This window comes from Emydura macquarii, unplaced genomic scaffold (assembly GCF_026122565.2).
Source record: "Emydura macquarii macquarii isolate MOO-44397 ecotype Brisbane River unplaced genomic scaffold, CSIRO-AGI_Emac_v2 contig_3477, whole genome shotgun sequence".
Lineage (NCBI taxonomy): Eukaryota > Metazoa > Chordata > Testudines > Chelidae > Emydura > Emydura macquarii.
In genome coordinates, this window is record NW_027133614.1 from 2909204 (window position 1) to 2930419 (window position 21216).

At 44.5% G+C, this 21216-nt stretch overlaps 1 protein-coding gene across 2 annotated transcripts in view; it reads right to left on the reverse strand.

The window, feature by feature from the left end:
• Positions 1 to 239: 239 nt before the first annotated feature.
• Positions 240 to 21216, reverse strand: part of COLGALT2 (collagen beta(1-O)galactosyltransferase 2) — a 74687-nt gene continuing 53710 nt past the window's right edge. For both annotated transcript variants that reach the window (XM_067535105.1, XM_067535104.1), the window contains exons 5-12: positions 19514 to 19718; positions 11956 to 12075; positions 10474 to 10550; positions 6872 to 6978; positions 5016 to 5148; positions 4302 to 4429; positions 2880 to 3086; positions 240 to 1108 (exon numbers count right to left, since the gene is read on the reverse strand). In XM_067535105.1, coding sequence (XP_067391206.1) covers positions 832 to 1108; positions 2880 to 3086; positions 4302 to 4429; positions 5016 to 5148; positions 6872 to 6978; positions 10474 to 10550; positions 11956 to 12075; positions 19514 to 19718 — 1254 coding nt within the window. In that variant the 3' untranslated portion in view covers positions 240 to 831. The remainder of the gene's footprint in view (positions 1109 to 2879; positions 3087 to 4301; positions 4430 to 5015; positions 5149 to 6871; positions 6979 to 10473; positions 10551 to 11955; positions 12076 to 19513; positions 19719 to 21216) is intronic.

Consider the following 21216-nt stretch of genomic DNA (forward strand, 5'->3'; position numbering starts at 1 on the left):
TATGGCATCAGTTCTCAATCTAAGGCATGAGTTTAGGAGGTTTCAGACACATCTCTGGAGATCGTGACCGTCCTCTCTTTCTTTATGGCTAGATGAGATGGGAGGGGCGTTTGAAACATATAAGAGTTCCTGAAATTGTTTTGTTTTGCAACGTGGGGTGGAGGCTCTCGTTATGGAAGAGGTGTAGATAGCAACACAGATGAGGCCATTTTTTAAACTCATTTTGATCTTGACAGTGATCCTTTTAAATATACACACACACACGAACTCACGCACACACACACACACGCACGCGCACGCACGCACGCGCACGCACACCTGCATCTTCTCTCAGAGAATGGGGTTAAAAAACACAAACCAACAACAGTCAATGTTATGCAGCAGCACAGTGATAGCTATCTGGAAAGGACTTACCTCAGAACCCCTATATATATTAATCTTTATAAATATTAGTATTCTACACAAGGAACTGTAGAAAGACGTCATTCAAGGAATTTTGTAATTACTGGTGTAAACTCAGCACGCCCTGGTGCCAGCTTGCCACTCCACAGAGGCTTCAAAGTTATGAACCCACGTGAGAATGGACTGGAGTTTACGATACGCTTTTTAGTAGTCTGTTTTTCTACCAATCTGGAACATTCTGTTTCAAGGCCACCTTTCCCGAAAAATAAAGAATGGTTAAGTTAAGTCAATCGGATCCAATCAATTTGCTTTGCCACTAAAGATGGCGAGGAGGAGACCATATTAACATCTCTAGAAGCTTCTAGGTGAAAGCTAAATTGTGAGCAGGTTCCACCGTTGCTGTTGTCAGTCACTCAGCAAGGTGGGCAGTCATAGCTCGTCCCTCGACGACGACGCATCGAGAGACGGCTGGGGTGACAAGGCATCTTTGTTCTGGGCATCGCTGTGAATTTGACCCTGTTGCCGGGACTTCCAGGAATGGGCTCTGTCCCAGTCAGTTGACACAGTCTCATTGTCCCAGATTGTGGATGTCTCTGTGTCACTGAGGTAACCTGGCTGCCCTGTGTAATGGGTTGGATAAACAAGCAAGGGCTCAGCTGAGAAGGCTTTCAAGTCTCTGGACTCATAGTATTCCTTGTACTTCTCTCTAAAGAAAGGAAAACAAACATCACTAGCAGAAATAACTCTTGCTCAGCACCATGGCGCTTGCTTTGCCTTTCTATGGGTTATGAGCCAATCTACTGAGCTAGGACTAGTTCGTAGGGTTAGATGCTCATCACATGGTGAAACCTGGACAAATAATTGAAGGTTTGAGATGAACTGAGCTTTGAGGACACTACTAGCCCTTTTGGAAAAATGATTTTTATACAATAAAGTAGGAGATCCTAAAGAATCCCAAAGTATTTCAGAAACCGCACACTTCACCTCCCACTAGAGAGCAGCCCCCCTGGAGCAGACACTACAGCTATTTTAATAGCAATGCTCTACGAGAGAGCAGGCCAGGAAGCATATCAGATCCATTTGGAAATTCTAACGTGACTGTAGACCCAGCATGGCAGAGATATCTGGACATGTGAGCTGGCATTTGGTATTCAACTGCTGGGCCCCTGGGTCATTTCTTATTTGCACTATTGGGGTGGGAATTTTAGAAAAGTTATGGGTTGGTAAAACTCCCATTGACTCCAATGGGAGCAGAGTTAGGCCAAGTGATAACAAAGGCTATGTCTATACTAGCAGTTCCCTTAAAATCTCCCCCGATGACATCCCTACCAGCACAGCTCCCACAGTGCTAGCAAGGTGGTGAATTGGCCACATCTTCCATCCCCATCTAGACCTGTTGTGGGCAACTCAGTGATTAGACAATGGCTGTCTGCCTACATTAGCGCTCCCAGTGTCCCTTCCACCAGAGGAGCTTCTACTGGTGCAGATAGAGCCAAAGCATGTACACAGCCATCATGGACAGAGGTGTGGCCAATTATGGGCATTGGGTATCAGAAGGGAACAAAGGCCTGTCTCAGATGTGTTATTAGAAGATCACTGAGTCTAATGACGCTGTATACAGGACTGGAAGAGAATGGTCAAAGGGACTCTGCTGTACCTGTTGGAAGCAGGGACCAATGATGTGGCACCCCAAATTCTTTGGGGGAGATGTCATAATGGGTAACTGGACTCTTTGGAAACAAAGTTGGGGAGAGTTTTAGGTGAGAATTAAAAAAACTGGTTCTTTTACAAAACAAGGAGATCCACCCTTGAAAATAGATTCTTCCTGTATCTTGAGACCCACACCACTTTCTGGGACTCAGTGAGAGCCTGGCAGCTTCTGGCTAACACAAAGAGCTCTCCCCACAACGAAGGAGACAATGTTGATAAATCTCATTGAAAACTGGTTAAAAAATTGGACTTCTCCCTGGTGCACACACCTTTGAAATGAAAACCCTGGATTCTGCAACGCAGAGAAGTAGGAATGTGCCATGTAGATTTTGAAAAGGTCCTAAAAGCAGGATTTTTTAAAAGAAAAGCCCTGAATTATACAGAGATCTTTCCCAGGTCTTATGACAGGTAATGTATTCCAAAGCAGGCACTACTTAAATAATCAGAATAATAGACATATATAGTTACTTCAAATCAAAGATCTCCAGCTGCTTCAAAAATATTAATTTGTGAATTCCAAAAGACCTCTCTGAGATAGACTATTATTACAAAATCTCAGGCACAGAAAGGTCAGATTTGCCCAACATCTGCTGCAGGTCTGGCAATATTCAAGAATCTCAGTTTTCAGTCCCCTGCTCCACCTACAGGTTTTGCTATGGAGATGCACTGTACAAACAGCAGCACAACTTCCAATTTAAGATCAGTTAGCAAGATATAGCTCACACAAAGCTGGCTGGCTTCCCAACCAACAAAGGGGTTTTACTTACACAGGGTGCTTGTCGTACATGACCGGCAGGAATTCATCGACGGGCAGCATCTTGCTAAAAGGTTTGGCTTTAATTAGTTTCTGAGCCCCTTCAAAGGAGATTGCATACCCCAGGGTCCAATAAGAGTAATCTGCTTCCACAAGGTTCATTACATTAGGAACTGCCTTCTCAGGGCGCTCCACCTGCATCCTTTTCCGGCCAATGTAGCTGCAGGAGAGAAAAACCCACCACAGTGGAAACTAAGGCTTGTTTCCATGATCAGTTCTATAGTGCAATTATACTGTAACTGGGACATCAGCCATTTCCACTTCAACCAGGGGTGAGCAAAGGACTTGATCTATAAGCCTTCTAAGTCAGTGGGAGTCTTTCCACTGACTTCATTCAACTATTGGTCAGACCCAAAGTGCATCCCACAAGTCAAATGCTACTCAAGGAATTCTCCCGTGCCACAACTGCCCATGTTTTTAATCCTGAGGTGCAGTTCAAGGAGACTATAGGTCCCAAAATGCAGTGCGCCATCCTGATCTGAGTAAGGATTTGAATTATCTACAGTCTGTATCCAGTGATGTGCTGGAGGCCTCTCAGGAGCCTCTTGTGAAAACTCCATCACCCTACAGACAGGAGGGATGGGGTGATTCCCCGGCCTCTGATAGAGTCATCTCTTCTCTACATGCAGTCCAGACAAATCTGTGCCACCAGAGATGGCTTATACCTGTGGCGCGTAAAAATACATCTGAAGAGCAAATGTATTGCTTTTGGACTGTAACAGGTACTGATCCAGGTACCCACATAACCAGAGCACCAGAAAGCACCAAACAGCTGAGATTTTTTAAAAACTGCCTGGGGGAGAAGCCCCTAACATTATCTTCCTCCCTTCTTCAACTTGCCAGTTCAAACTCTCTGCTCCATTAGCAGTGAACTTGCAATTGTTTTCAGGAACAGGATATAAAGATTTCCAGCTCAGTCTGTTCATTGGCTAGACAGTGCCATTCCCCTTCTCGCTTCTCTTTGTGAGAAGGAGTTTTCATTTAAATGACTAAACAAAAGGATTCAAATACCCTCTTCCTCCCCCCGTCTTTGTGGTGAGCACATGCACCCTGTACCGCAGGAATTAGTTCAGATTAGGAGACTGGGGTTATTGGGAGACTATGGCTGTATCACTATGTGCATCTGTTAATTAAAGAGTACCTGCAATGTGCTTCATTTGATGGAGGTCTTAGCTACTCGTGCCCCTTTAAAATTAACCCCCCTTATTGATTCTCTGAAATTGTATTCCTCCATTCTGAATTCCCCACAGGCAGCCCTGTCTGATTATTATGAAGTTATGTCCATGTTACTGAAATGGTCAGTGCCAGGGGGAGCAGGACAGAGAGATTCTAGCTGGTCTAGGGCAGTGAAAGGTCTAGGAACAAGACTACTTACATGAGCTCCCAGTCTAGCTGGACTTGTTCAATATCGTCCATCAGTTTCATGAGCTTCCTCTTAAACTGATGCTCAAAGCGCACATCGTCTTCAATAACGAGAGTCTTCTCCAGCTCTCTGTCCACCACCTGAAAGGGATGTTTTAAAAAGGGTCTGAAATGGCCCAGACCCTATCAAGGGGCCAGTTCTGCACTCTCATGCTATGCCACGGACACCGCTGGGAGCAGGAGTGAGCCCCATGCTCTTTGATCAGTATGAAGATCAATGGTCATCAAAACTGGTGACATTCAATTCTACACAGGTTTAGAATCACATAGGTGAAACCAGACAGGTGAAATCCTGCAACAAAATTTCTTTATAATATTTTTTTTTCTCCCCAAGCACAACATTGCCCCACACAGGATGGCAAAAGGTTTTGTGAAAAATGTCATGGACAGTGTCCAGACGTGTGACAAAGCTGCACAGGTTGGGAGCTGTTTGCAAGCTGATAACATGATAGCAGCTGCTCAGTACTTTTAAAAAAATCAGGCCACTTATGTGCCCAATTATGAACTCAGAAGCCGAACTGCTGCCCCCATTTTTGATAATCTTAATCTTAGCTGAGATCCTGGGTCACTTACACCAAAATCAGAGAGACTATCTAAAAATAAAACATAACTTCCCTCCCCCCGCATCCAAGTGTAATACAACCTACAGAGCACAGATATTATTTACCTCTTTCCAGATATAGTAGTGGCTAAGAAAGCAGCCAATTTCCCCCCTCGTTAGTGGCCTGGATGAGTAAGGATCCTGATAACCAGGTAGCATGTCAATATTCAGAGCTCTCAGCTGACTTGTATTCAATGCCCTGAGAAAGAGAGAGCTGCTTTCAGCATTAAAAACTTTATATATGTTACTATATTTTACTCAGGCACAGAAACAATGAAATTGTTTAGCAGTGAAAAGACTTCCCTGAGCTAGGGAAGTTCCCAAAATAGGCTGTGTATTTGTAGTTGGATGCAGTTTAATTTGATCTAAATCATGCTGAACATAAGAGATTCTTTAGGACACTCACCCCCAACAGTTTCAAGGAACTGCAGAGTCTTCAAAGGGTCATTGTCATATAGTTAACAACACTTTTGATATATTCAAACTAGAAGACTACAGAACATCTAGCTCACTTTTCACCATTGTGGGGTTGTGTTTGCTTTTCCAATTCTCTCACCTTGAACAACAACACTAGAACAGTGGCTTATGGTCAGTTTCACTTTCCAGTTCTAGCAGTAGAGAGGCTGCCAAGGCAGAGAGACATCAGGAGTCCCAAGAGCTGTTCCTAACTGTGCCACTGACTTCCTGAGCAGCCTTGGGCAAGTCACAGCCTGGGATTTTCAAATGGACACCTGACTCCCTTAGTAAACCCCAGCCTTAAGCTCAATGCCTCAGTTTTCCCATTTATAAAATAGAGTTTTTGTACACTGCTTTGAGAGTCACAACTAAAAACAAAAGTTATCAGTGTTTATATATTACTATAATGTAGCACAATGCTGCAGCATTGGGGTTGGACATATGGCAAGGAATATTTAAATGCTCCAAAATATTTTCATTATCATTCCTCTATTTAATTTCATGATGTTTCTATTCAGAGAACTTTGTCTTGAAGAGAACTTTACTTCTGGGCCTACACTACCTTACCAGATCTCTAATGGAGACTGATCAGAGTAAGAGAAGAATAAAACAACAGCATGAAAATATTTTTTTGCAAAACTGCGCCAAATAGTACATTAAAAATGGTAACTCAATCATAGGGTATCAAAGAGAATTGACTGAAATTAATCAAGGTAGCACTTCTATAAATACATCAGAGGGATACATACCAGGGAGGGAGATGAGTTAGTTAAGTTCAGCACCAACGTGGACACAAGAACAAATGAATATAAACTGGCCATAAGGAAGATTAGACTTGACATTAGACGAACATTTCTAACCATCAGAGCAGGTGAAGTTCTGGAACAGCCTTCCAAGGGGAGCAGTTGGGGCAAGAAACCTAGCTGGCTTCAAGACTGAGCTTGATAAGTTTATGGAGGGGATATGATGGGAGAGCCTAATTTGACAATTAACTGATCTTTGACTACTAGCGGTAAATATGCCCAATGGCCTGTGAAGGGATGTTAGATGGGGTGGGTTCTGAGAATTCTTTCTGGGGTGTCTGGCTGGTGAGTCTTGCCCACATGCTCAGGGTTTAACTCATCACCATATTTGGGGTCGGGAAGGAATTTTCCCCGACGGCAGATTGACATAGGCCCTGCCGGGTTTTCGCCTTCCTTTGCAGCATGGGCATGGGTCACTTGCTGGTGGATTCTCTGTACCTTGAAGTCTTTAAATCATTATTTGAGGACTTCAGTAACTTCGTCTTAGGTTAGGGGTCTATTACAGGAGTGGGTGGGTGAAATTCTGTGGCCTGTGTTGTGCAGAAGGTCAGACTAGATGACCATAATGGTCCCTTCTGACCTTATAGTCTATGAGTCTAATCAACAGTTCTGCTATGCAGAACCAGATCTTTCCAAAGACATGAAACACCAGACAGATCTCACTTTCCATCCACAGCCTCTACTATCTTGACTTCAATCTCCTGCTCATAGAGTGTCCACAGCATTCGATCCCGCCTGTCTTTTCGACGCTTCAAGTTGATCATGAAAATCTGGGTTAAGAAAGAAGAGCATCAGAAAACTCTGGCTCAATGCAAAATCCAGATCCAAACTTGTGCCAAAGCTCAGCAGGTTTTGAGCCTTGTTAAAGTTCCAGGAGCATTTCCATTTAAAAGAGTCGTTTTCAGGTTGCTATAAATTTGTCAGATTTATCTTTTGAGCTGGAATTCAGAATATTTGTTCTCAGTTCAGCTGCTGATTTGTAGGGAAAGGTTGAGGAAAGAAAGTTCAGTGATTTTCAAGAATGAAGAGTTGGGGAGTGATGGGGGGTGGAGGAGGAGGAGAGAGAGAGCACTTTTCCCTCATTAAAAAAAAAACATTAAATATCTGACCTTTTTGGATCAATTCTAACACCTCACCAATTTGGAGCAGAAACCTGAAATCTGGCAGGGACTATAAAGTGGACTTAAGTGATTTTGAAAAGACTTAAGAAGTTATGAAAATATTACCCTTAGGGTCCTAAGTGCCAAAATCATTTTTGAAAATAGGAATTAGGCTCCTGAATCACTTAGGTGCGTTGGAAAACGTTACCTGGAATCCCTATGTCACAGATGTACTACGTCTGTGCACTGGTAAAAATCCACCTTGATTTGAGCAAATGGAGAGTTTTATAAAACATACAATGCATACAGGCACTGGGATTTGTTACACTGTAAAATATTTGGTTTACTCTGCCAATGTTCCACTGGCCCTGCAAAGGCATGTGTATGGACTACCCATTCTGTATGAGCCTGAGTCAAATCCCCTCGAAGTCACTGGTAAAACTCCTGTTGATTTCAATGGGTTTTGGATCAAGCCCTGCATGTTCCCTCAATGTCTGACTGGCCCTTTGCACAGGTGAGTTAGAAAGGTAATTTTTAACGTGTTAGTGCATGTGGAATACGTTTTGTGAGTGTGTGTATGGCATGAGAGACCTGCCTTGCTCCCTACATTGGCCAAAATACTGGTCCTGACACATCCACTTTGCTGTTCATGTATGGCAGGGCTCCATATACTGAGAATAAAAAACTAAATGAATAGAGCCACATTCCCTGGGCACTGTCCACGCTGCCTGACTGAGGGAGGGGCCCTGATGAGAAAACTGTATAACAGAGTAATTAGAAACCATATGGTCATATATGCACAGGGAGCAGAGTTAAGGTTGTGTGGGCAACATTCAATTTGGTATTTCCTGACTTTTAAATGCTTCACTTTGGAACTAGAATGCTCTGTTAATGCATAGTTGTATATGGAATTAGAAAGCAGGTGCCAGGGGCCAGTTGTGCAGTTTGGATCTGGATCTGAACCTCCCCAAAACACCGGGATGTTTGTATCCAGGCTTTTGTTTGGGCCAATCTCTACCCTACACAATACATCCCTTTCGCATTCAGAGGGGAGATGTGGTTGGCATGTAGTAAAGAGCACAGATCTTTACCAAGTGCTGCGTCTATCTTTGGGATTGCTAATGTGCCTACCACCCTAACAACTGGACACAAGTAGAAGCAGGTTCTGCAGTGCAGAGTATCTTTAATCACTGCAGACACTGGAAATTTTCTGGTGAGTCAGTCAGAATCATAGGTGTGCACCTGAGACACATCCTGGACAGGGAAAGAGAGATTTCTGGGCAGCACTTAGTCCAAGCTAAGCAGACAGATTTTGCCTGGTCAAGGGCAGACTGCAGGCCCCGCCAGGCACATACATTGTCAGGTAAAACACAGAATGTCAGGGACGTGTTTCTGTCCTCAGGCAGGCAAGAACAAGTGCAGCCCTGCAGCATGGGGAGCTAACCTTGGCCAAATAAAAACCAGACTGAGTCCCAGCATGGTGCAAAGGCAATGATACTAATCAAATATCAGGCAATTAACGTGCAGCCACAAGGAAACAGCACAGAAACACACAGGACTCCAAACATAGATGACCAAACAAAACACAGTCAACAGAATCCAGACTTCATGACACAAGTCGTGTAAATTGAAACTCCAGACCAAACCAAGAAAACAAAATATTTTAAAAGCAAAAAACAAGCCCCTCCTCGCCCCCCATCTCAGAGCTCCCTTCGTGATTATATACTGTCTATGGTAGCTACACATGCAGGCACTACAGGGTCCTACACAGGGTTTTTCTGGCTCTACACAAAATGTAAATCCCATTTATTCACAGCACAGTCTCTCTCTGATTCTTTCTTCCCCAGTCTTTCTGTTAGTGCTTTGCCTCTGACTGCAGCTGGCCACCTCTAGCACTATGGGAACAGGAATAGCTAGTGGGATTATTTATCCACCAAACTTCCTGGATTTTGCTTCAAACATGTTCCCAGCTCATGGAAATGTGGCTCCCAGACAGGAAAAGAAGTTCAGGACCAACACTATAGAATATTCAGTGAATACATGCAGACCCCATAACCCTAGTGATCCAAAGTATTGTGTAGTTACGGTTTAAACATCTAGCTCTCAAGTCACCCTCTCTAACAGCTTTGTCAGATCACAAAAATAGTGTGCCTTTCTGTTAGTGGTAAAGCAGGAGAAACTTGAACACAAAAAAACCCCAAAAAACATCTGCTAAAGTTCTTAAGGAATAATGAAACTACCCCCAAGTACCCTACCCACAGGAACCATAAGATAGGGTGGGGACTCCTACTCATAGGAAGCCTAAGACTAGCTCCAAGTATCCTATCCATAGGAACCCCATCCCGAGGGCGGGGTGCCCTATGCATAGGAATCCTAATCTTAGTTCCAAGTATCCTACCCGTAAGAACCCTAACAGTAGGGCAGGGAGCTCTACCCAAAGGAACCCTAACCCTAGGGGAGGGAGTCCCACGCATAGGAACCCTAGCTCCAAGTATCTTATGCATAGGAACCCTAACCCTATCTCCAAGTACCCTATCCATAGACATCCTACCCCTAGGGCGGGAGGCCCTACTCATAGGAACCCTAACCCTAGCTGCAAGTACCCTAACCCGAGGGCAGGGAGACCTACTCATAGGAACCCTAACCTACAGAAAAAGCAGAGCCTAGTGGTTGCAGCAAGGGACTGGAAGTGAAGCCAAAATCGCTGTTGCCTCTAACCCAGTGACCATTTAAGTCAATGGAAAGAGACTCCCCCACTAGAATCCCTGGCATTGGATCCAGCCAACATTTTCAAACCTGGGACCTCTGAAGTTAGGCACCCGAAGCCGGATGTCTAAAGGTGCTCCCACTGACGTCTAATGTAGCTGCTCATCCCTTGTGAAATCAGGCAACAAAAACCACACTTGGACCCCTCAATAGGATCTCAATTGCCATTGAGCACTGCCAGCACCCATCGAGTCAGGGGGCATTTTAGCCGAATAAAGACACCAGGATCCATCCCCCTATGGAAAATTTCCGCCAAGCAGATCTATGTTTTGGAAAGTTCTGAACATGTGAAGATGAGATAGAAATGAAAACTGATTTGCAGCCTTATCTGTAGCGGGTGCGACCACTATACGAGGCATATGTACACAACAAAATACAGGTTCGTATAGGCACTCCTACCTCATCAAATCCCATCTTGTCTGGGTGTTTTGGGGGAATGGAGACGTATTGCGAGGGCTCGATTGGAGGACGATCAACTGAGAGAGAGAGAATAGAAACATGCACAGGGGCTGGTTACTGAACTCCCTAGTGGCAAAGAAGTCCAGTCAAATTCACAGTCATTACTTGTCACTGTTTCCCCTGGAACAGTGAGGCACCTAACCTAGATGTAAGGACTGCGATGCTGCGGCCTGGCCAGCGTCGCCCGCCAGAGGAGCATCCAGAGAGGCAGAAAGCCAGATGCCACGTGACTGCAAACACCCAAGAGAACAGTGTAACAATGCACGTGCTGGAGCACGACTTTCCGACTGGGAGAAGACAGAAGCCCATGTTTCAGCTTTGGCAAAATTTAAACAACGGTTTGGTGGGGGGCTTGCTGCTGGCAGAGCTTTCTGTTGCTGTGGTGAACTTACCAGGAGGAGGAGGAGAGGGAATCATAGGCTAAAAGACCAGTAAACATCCCAGCTCTAATAATGATTTGGGGGCCAGATTGCCCCTCCCTACTGCTGACCAACCTTCAGGACTGGGACAGAGGGAGTTCAGAACTCCTTGAGGACAGTCCCACAGAGTTTTAAGGAAACCGTGCCCTTCAGCTGGAGGCAGAGGTGGGTAAGGTGATCTGAAGTGGGCAGGAAGCAAGGTCTCCTAAACACCATAGACCTATGGGATTCACATGGAAGGACTATGATTCATGATCTTGCACATATGGTTGCCCCACCAAGCCTATGTGTTGAACTTCGGGCAGCACAGCTCCTGCAAGCACCTTCGTGCCAGTGACCTGAGTCCTGCCTGTGCTGCTCAGTTGCCAGTCCAGATTGCTGCTCCCCTGGCTGGGAGGAGACTGACTCTTGTATCTAATCTAATCATCTGGTATTTCCCTGCAATACCACTGGGAACACAGCTATCACTTGAGGGAGAAAAAGGAGGGATTTGGATGCCCCACTCCCACTAATTTCTAATGCCCAGATCCCTTTAGGTGGGTTTGAAAATCCAAGCCATGAGTCTTTAAGGATCTTCTTAGCATAGGATGCTGCTCCCTTCGACTCCCAGGAGAACACAGTTGGGCATCTGATGAGCAAATTCTCCCCCACACTTCTAACAACACTTTTACAGAACCCCAGTGAACATTTTACCTGATGCGTTTCACTTCACCGTGAATGGTCCCATGCTAACTACTTATGCTGAACTATCTGTTTGATCTTTCTCTGAGCGTCACAGCTAAACACACCTTTCCTAGGCATGAAGATAAGCTCTGTGTAGCTTGAAAGCTTGTCTCACCAGCAGACGTGGGTTCAATAAAAGATATTACCTCACCCAACTTATCGCTCTGCAGGTCAAGCACAGAAGCATCATTGAGGTAGGTGACAAAGGTCCACCATTCAACAAGAAAGTGTTCAGTGTCTCAAGAATGGTTTTGCAGAGATGGGGCAGGCTCTGACTTACTCATTGCCTCGATCATCACGTGAATGAAGTTCTCCATGTCTTCCTGCAGTGTTTGGTGCAATTTCAGTGGCACGGGGAGGAAGCCGTAGCGTTCTCTGTTGCAGATGTACATTTGAATGCCTGGGAATAAAGAGAAAATGGAAACAGAATCAGGTAATTTACCAGGCAGCTTGTTGGCTTTGCAAGTGGAGAAAGAGGAGGTTATCTGGTTATACTGAAACCCTAGCTACAGACCACAGCCCCAACAGGTCCCGTCACTTAAGCAACTGTTTAAAAACCATCTCAGTGCAGTTCCTAATATTATTTTGTTTGACTTTTAGCTAATGACTAACTTCTCCTAGGCAACCAATTTCTCCACATCCCATAAGAGCAGATTTCATGGTATTTTAAGTTGCCAACCTGTTGTTTTCTCCTGGGGGAGGGGGAGTACAGAGGAGTCATCCTTCTCACTTTCACACCCTTCATTTCACTCTCAGCATCTCATGCACTGTAGAGACCATCCTTACAGCATTGGACAGCGGTGACTCCTACCAAAACCAGTCTATGCCACCCCCAAACAGACCAGAGGCGGTGAGACACAAGGAGCTCTCTGCTCCCCAAAACCCCGAGTGATCTGCTTGCTTAGTGCTCCCCTCTGTGGCCAGTCTTCTTCTTCTTCTTTTCATATGGCTTGGGTAGGCAGCAAAGTCTGGCAACTTGATCCAGTGCCCACTGAAATCAAATGGGAGTCACTCCATTGGCTTGGGATCAGAATCAAAGAGAAGAGCAGAGCTGAAGTCTCAGACAGTTACATTCCAATGGAAAATGCTAAATGAAAACAGTTGTTGGTCAGAATGGGGGCAAAACACATTAGAGAGTGGGGAGGTATCAGTAAGGATGCTGCAGCCCACACCTGGCACCTCTCCTAAAAACACATTTTAAACTTCACAAATATCCTCCGTTCTCTCCTGTGAACCCTTGGTTCCAAAACCAGAGCACGATCCAGCAGCCTTTACTCACAGTCAAAGGGACTGATGTAAACAAGGGCAGCAGGATGGGGCCCCAATGTCTAAATATACAGGACACTTTCAAACTGCAAGGCAGCAGCAAAGTAAGAGGATCCCATATTGCAGGCCTTGAGTCTCTCTTGATGCAGAGTCTGAGGGTTTAGTAATAGCGTCCATGCCTAGGGGGAGAAAATGGCTCAAGAAGCAGGGGAATGCCCAAGTATCAGAAGTGCATCTAGGCTGCAGGCATCTGAATGCCCTGCTGGGCTGCAGGCGTTTCCACCTGCTACCGACAGAGCAGCACTCCCTGTTGGCAGTGCACAAGGCTCTGTTGTTATCAATCTGCAAGGTTACAATTTCTTCCCTGGAATAAAACAGCGTAAACCAGTAATTCTGAGCATCCAATATATATAGCTGGTGAGGGGAATCCATCTTCCCGTCTCTCCTGGACTGCACTTGGGAAATTGTACAGATCCATTGGCAAACACAAGCATGGAATAATACACAGTCCATATACACAAGGACCACATTCTGCCCTGGCCTGACTCCATTTGGGCCAAATTATATTTTGTTACACTAGTGTATATCCGGAGCAATTCTACTGACTTACTATAAATGTACATAGAGTAAACAAGAACAGAATTTGATCCATTGACTTCAGTGGGAGCAGCATGTGGTCAGCTAAGGGCAGAACCTGGTCCAGACAGCATTATCAGACATCATTAAGCTGTAAAGTAGCACCGACAGGATACAGATGTGAATTCCATCCCTGACTCAGCAAACAACTTGCTTTGTGACATTTTGCACTTTGCTATTATAGTCTCCTTGAGCCTGAGTTTCTTTCATCTGGAAAATAGAGATGATTATATTTATCTATGTTTGTAAAGTACTTTGAAAGCTATGGATGAAAAATGGCACAGAAGTGCTACGCATATTATTATAAAGGCTCCATTTCTTACCATAGCCAAGAACCTACTGTACGATGGAGGGTAAAGGAATAGCCCAAAGAGTATTCTATAGCGAGAGAAAGAAGCAAGTGGAGTATACTAAAAAACGCAGTTTTTATTAACAAAAGATAATAAAATGTTGTATGGCTTTGTATTGCTCAAAGGTTTCCTTATCTTCTTATAAGGATCTCAAAAGGGGGCAGCCGGAGGGTAGAATGCACCAGGGATGAACCTCACAGTAGATCTCAAAGGCAGGGAAAAAACAAATACATTACTGATTTCATTCACTTTAGAGTCTCTAGCAATTCACTATGAGCAAAATCCTGATTCCACTAGATTCAATGGGTGTTTGTCAGAGACGTTAATGGGACTAGGATATGGCCCAATGTCATTAGTAACTCATTAGACAATAGGCTGTGAATACAACTCTGTGCGTCAAAACAAAGATCTTGCCTTAGAGCGCTGGGGCTTGTTCGAAAGCCGGGTGAAGCCAATGAAAAAGACCCATTGCCTTAAATGGATTGTGAATTGCGCCTTTGTCAATTACCTGTTGTCTGAAGGCTGTTAAAATTCAGAAGCTCACAACAGTGGAAAAATTAAACTTGATAAATTTCCAGCTCTGGTTTTTTTAAAAAACAAGCTCATAGCTGAAAACTATATTAAAAGCAGTTACTACTTAGACAGTCAATGTTTTAGATTATTAGTGGCTATCCATAATCTCTAGTATTTTTGGTCAAGTGGAATTGTCTGTGTTAATGACTATTATGTTTCTGCAGTTATAAATTCCTCTCAACAAGTAAACAGATGACTGGATTCCTTGCCAAACCACATTCAGCTGTCAGGAATCATTAAGGCAAATGGAAGAGTGAAAAAAAAACCACTACCTACTGACATTAATGGATTTGACACTGATCTAATCAACCAATCTTATCTGCCTCACTGATCTTCACTCCTTACCCTCCATTGTTTAACAGGCTTTCAGCTGTACAGGTCTCTGTTGTTCCAAACCATCTCTCTCTCAATACAAGACAAACCAACCTTTGCAAAAAACTCCTTTAATCCAGACTCTGCCTTGCATAGTTTTGCTACTCATACTTATCACCAAATATTAAATAAAGAGTTCTCTCTAGTGTAGCACTTGTCTGCTGCTAAAGGTATATTCTCCACACAGAAGGGATTCATTATTACCATCTTTAGGGACAGTAGTAGTAGACTATTTCATGTTTGTATACAGCATTTCGTATGAGGCTCTCAGGGCAATTTATAAGGGTTAATGAATGAAATCTCATAGAAGCCTTGTGACTTGGGTGTCACTATAGATGTTTGCAGAAAGGGAAACTTAACATGGAGAGTTGGTGATTTAGCCCTCTTTCCCCCTCACTAAATCATACAGCTAGTCTGGGGCAGCGCCAGGGAAAGAAATCAGAAGTCCCCATTCCCACAGTTCAGCTCAAACCACTAGACAACACTCCTCCCATTATTTAACAGAGCCGATCTCATTAACATCAATGAAAGCTACACATGGAACTCCCTTTCTCCTATGCTCTGAATGTCTCAAGACACGAACATGCCCATTCATCTGACCTGTGCATCTAAAACGCTGACTGCACAATCACAGCCCATATGCTAATGAACGCTGTTCTCCTAGCTCTACCAACCTGTGCATTCAATGCCAGACACAGATTTACCAGCATAGCTCTTGAAGAGTAATGAAACTTGACTCCACATCATTAAGCTGAAAGTCATGCTGAGTAGGAGACTTCCCTTTCCAAATGTAATGAACATTCCTGCTGAGTGACTTTGATGAGGGCCTCATCAGTGCTAGGAGGGACGTGAGTTTCTTCCTGGCCAACCTTTTCTTTTCCAAGAAGCCCACTGAGTCCTTGAAGGGCCTCTAAGTTCCCCTCTTACTGTGTCCCCTGGAGGCTGTCATTTTGGTCTGGAGGCATATGTCTCCTCCCCACTAATCCCTCCATTCCACAAAGTCTCAGGGAATTCTAACAATTAACATCAATCTTTAGAGTCCTGAAAGTCCCATGAAGCCAGATCTTCAGGTGGTGTAATTCAGACTAGCTCCACTGCAGTCAGTGGATCAACACAAATGTACACCAGCTGAGCATCTTATCCATTCTGCTTTGTCCTTTAGCTAGAGCTCACTGCACATGGGCATCATCAGATTGTTTTACGGCCCTGAAATCAAGAAAAGCCAATAAACTATTGTCATAGATGAGATAAGAGGGAAGCAACAAGATTCTGGGAAGCATTTCATGATCTTCTCTATTTATCACATCATCCATAGCCTAAAGGGACACTGTCAAGTAGTTTAGGCCCCCGCAGCAGGAAAAAAAGAGGACATGAAATCTTGCAGAAACTTCTGAGTTGCAGATGGATTCAAAATTACATAAGCTGCCCTATATGTTGCCTTGAAACTGGCCCTATTGTGCAGATCCAGGGGCTCATCCACATTACAATTAGAAATGCATTAAGGGGAATGCGAAACAGAAAAAGAACTGTGGGGCTGCCCTGTTTTACTTCTTTATGAAGCAGAAAGAAGGACTAAGAGGGTTTGCTGGAGAACTTTTCCTGCATGATTTTTACATCAGAAATTCAGGTTCTTGCCTATCTTCAAGATTCTATGGATGACTGCAGAAGGTGGCATCAGAGAAACCTGACCAAGATGGGAGACTATTCAGATGATTTAAAATTCTTTGGCGGTAAGGAGGGGGGGAGGTGCAGGTTGTTTGTTTGTTAACTTGAACACTTGGGAGAAACAGTCTCTTTGTTAAAATGTCAGCACCCTATTTCTTCAATTAAGGGCTACAGAAACTCCCTAGGGAGTTCTCCAGCAAAAACAAGGAAGATCACACCTGACACTTAGATGTTTCTAAGACTAAACAATTAGAAAATATTGGATTAATCTAAAGAGAGCAAGAGAGCACACACATGCACAACCTTTATTTTTCCCCTTTCTGTGTCACCGTTAAGCATACCCAGGCTCTGACATGCTCATCTGATATGGCCACAGCTACCACCGTTCAGCACATCCACATGGCAGGCATTTTTCCTAGCACAACTGTATGTATTGGATTGGCCTATCCACACACTCCATGCTTGTTTCAAGTGCATTCTGGGAAAGTCCATGCAACTACTACATACTCCCTCAGGGGCTGATGCCAGGGGCTATGCTTTGGGATGTCCTCTCATACAGAGACCTGATCGGCTGAAGAGCTGGCTAATCCAGGTACACAGACACAGTCAGGCAGTTCCATGTACAGTGCACAAGAACTATGCATACTCCAGTTCCAGCCTGAATACTATGGGTATGTCTACATTGACGGCGGCAAAGTTGCCACCATCAGATTGACCTATCTGGATCAACTGAGCAGTCAGTGTAGACCCGCTCAATCAATCCAGAAGTCGACACAGTAAAACCACCTCCTCAAGTGGCATAGCGCTGTGTCGATGGGAACGCAGTTCCTGTCGGCGCAGTGTAGTGAAGACGGTGCGCAGAAGGGAAGCACAGCAGTCGATGGGAGTTACGCAAGCTACTCAGCATAGCTTGTGTAACTCCTGTTGACTGCCACCGAATCACCCAGAAAGTGTAGACCAGGGCTGTGTGGCAGCCCTGCATATAGCACACCCTCATGGCTAGGAACAGAGGGCCATGCTCAGCCCTGGCATTAGCTGTTGACTTCTATGGGAATTTGCAGAGCAGAATTTGGTCCTGTGTGTGGAGTCAACCATGATACAATCTACATACAAACTTGGAAAGAACATTGGAATGAAACTTGGCTGAGAGTCAAGTTTCTAAGGAAACCTGAAATTGGGCAGATTTAGTGCCATTTGGGGCTGCAGAACACATGGCTCTAATTATTTCCATTGATTAAATGCAGAACCACCTGCGCTATTGCACTTCCAGTGTTATGACACCCCAAGAGATTTAAAAACAAGTGCTTGTTCTGCTTCATTATGGGAGCCAAGATGTAAGTCAGAGCATCTTTCAGTGCCCCTTGACAGAGGCCTCATGACAGAGCTTTTTGGGGGCGTGGAGCAAAATCTGAAACTGAGGCCTTCCCACTCTTCCAAAAGCACTGAGGGGAAGCCCTGGGGTGGTAGGGCTGGAGAGCAAAGTCCACTCCACAGGGGCAGCTCCTGTCCCATGGGGCTGGGCCCAGTTCCTCACTCCTGGCACACAGAGGCACAGTGCCACTCAGGTTTGGCCTGTCATGATGGATGGGTGGCTAGGCCAAACCTGAGTGATGCTGCAATCCCGTGCACAAGGTTGCAATGCTACTCAGTTTCAGGCCCTCTCAAATGGGAGGCCTCAGACAAACTGCCCTATTTGTCACCCACCTCCAAGCGGCCCTGTTACAGATGCAAGCAGGGAAAACCTGTTAGTGAAGGAAGCCTTCCATACCCACCAGCTGATGAGTTGCTGCTCACGTAGAGACATATTTGTGAAGACCTCTGAGTTATGCAACTCAGCACTTCCAACAGGAAGGAGAGAGTCAAGCAAAGTTGTTTTGTGGTTTTCTCCAAATATAATCTCCGAATGGAGACAAATGATGCCCAGGGAGTGAATTTTCATTTGGTGGCCAAACGCTAAGCAGTACAAATCCCAGTGTCTTTAACAGAGATCATGCACACAGAGCTTTGTAAATCTCCCCGTGAAAAACATACTAACCATGTTCGGTTTTATGTAGCATCTTTCACCTAAGACTCTCAGGGTGCTTCCCATTCTGAAAGCACTACTTAATACTCACAACTTCCTTGTGAAATAGGTCATATTGGTATTATTAGAGGTGGGTGAATGAATAGGTTGGTTCACTGGTATTTTTAAAAGAAGTTTGCCTTTTTTTTTTTTTTTTTTTTTTTAAATTGTGAACGATGCCCAAGTAGTTTGTGATCTCCTTGGATTTGTCTGTGATTTGAAATTACTCAGTGATTCATTTCAACAGATAACCCTTGCTCCATCAACTATGAATGAGCTGTTCATTGTCAGTTCTTGGTTACCTCTGATAGAACATTTATCACATCGTATTATTTCTGTTACCTGATTGGACCTGAAATAGGACCGGGAACAGGTTTGGTGCCTGGGAAATAACTGGTCGTGAGGAAAGGGCAAAAGGAGGCGAATGTGACAAAAGAGCATGAAGGGGAGAATATGGAACTGAGGCCATTTGGCAGCACAGATCAGGCTTACACAGCTGCTGCCCAGGGCCGTACTTGTTCTGTGGGCTAAGGTCTCCAGCTTTGTCAATGGAATTTCATTCAGGAAACTTAAAGGGATGGGATAAGGGAGACGAGTGAAGATAGTGGTCACTAGAATAAAAAGACTGAGGATATTCAGAAGCAGCCTTAAAGTTAGTCACAGTCAGGCACAGCTATATGACAACCAAGAGTCCAAGACAACCAAGAGAGAGGAAACTCCCAGTTTTAAAAAAAGTTTCTGAGAAATACAACAGAATAAAAACACATTGATCACATGTTACCGAAGTCCATTGAGTTTTGAGGTGTGGGGTGTAAGTCAGGGTAGAATTCAACACACTGCCTTTAAGTATTAGCCTCCAAAGTGAAGGGAATCTGCACATCTCCAATGGTCAGCCTGTCAGCTCACCAACATACCTGCCTGGCGGCTTGAGAAGGCAAAGACAATGATGTCATCAAAGGTCCAGGTGTAGTCCTGGTGTGGGGGGTAAAACATCAGCTTGTTTGAGGCCTCTTTCCTCAGGTCAATGAGGAATGTGGAGTGAACCATCGGGACAGCAAAACAGCCCAACCTCTTCCATTCCCTGATCAGGGCATAATCCGGTGTCTTTCTGTAATAGCCCTGAAATGCAAAGAGCCAGCAGTGCATTACCCTGAGACATTTCAAATTTCTAGCCTAACGGAATTCCAGCCCTCGACTCTTTTCAGCAGAGTTTGTCCAGGGCCAAAATCCCAGGTCCTCTCATTCCCAATCTTCGGGGCTGTTTGAAATTTGAACAAGCACCCCCCAGCTTGAGCCCATTATAGCTTGAACCCATTTTCTCTTTTAGGCAGCTAGCAGACCTGAGCTGTACCACTGTAAAGCCCCTGGCAGCAAAGTTTCAAAGCCAGCCTGGCCTGTGGTATTACTCCCTTACTCTGAAACCTTCATTTGCACACACATCTTCAGCACTAATCCTGCAAAGTGCTGAGCACCCTCCACTTCCACTGAAGTCAATGGGAAAGGAGGGTATTTAGCATCTCATGGTATCAGGCCCTTACAGAATTATGGCACTCCCTTTAAAAATCAAATCCCCTTTCTGTTGCAGGGCTGTCAGGCAAACATGATGCTGGCCTTGATGCTGCATCCATTGAAGTCTATGGGAATGTTCCTATTGCCTCAACAGCAGCTAGAAGAGGCCCTTTGTCATCAGTCGGACACAGATTCCTCCCACTAAAAACAGGGTTCAATTTATCTCCTTCCTGCATCTCTGGGCTAGCTGTGCCCGATGGTGGATTCACCCCAGTGGAGAACAGCTCTAATGTCCACTTGGGATTCCACAGAGCTCCACCAAAGGAATTTGTTTAGGAGGGGTGTTTGATCAGCATGCCACTGCGTCCCTGTCCCAGGTGAACCTTCCTTCATTGTGGGCTCTCAACCTGGTTTGTGGTGCCTTAAATCTGGCTTTTGCAGGTGAAATGCTACTAACACTATCCGTGATGGAAATAACGGCCGAATACTCAGGATGAGACACTCCTAATACATTGATCAGATGTCTGAACAATGACAAGTACTGGTGTGAATCCATAGCAAATTCTGGTCTTAATAAAATAATAATAATAAAATCAAACAACAGCAACAATTACTGAATGTTCCACAAGTCTCCCAGCTATAGATGGAAGTAGACATCTTTCAATGCCTTTTTTCTCTCTCTCCATATAAATGGTGCATCATCAGGAAAGGCTCCAGCTTGTCAGCTTTGCTGCCAAGCCTCCCAAGAGTTATTTTCCTGACCAGTAGATGTTGTGCTCTACAACTCTGTGTTTGGGCTGCTGCTGTTGTTGGGGTGCACTGCTTTTCAATGCATGCTCTAGCTGCTATTTCCACACTAATCTCCAGAAGGAAACTGACCAGGAGGAATGTGAAACCCTTGGGCTGGAAGTGCAAAAAGTAGGAGCAGCCAAAAAAAAAAAAAAAAAAAAACAACAAACTCTAACCACTATTTACCAGGAAGTCCGTAGATCATATTTTCTTGTTTTTCTTTGATTTACTGGCTTTTCTCAGCTAATGTCAATAATGATGGCATGGAAAATTGAAAATTTGTTACCAGAGTTATAGCATTCTGTGGCAGATCCTCTGC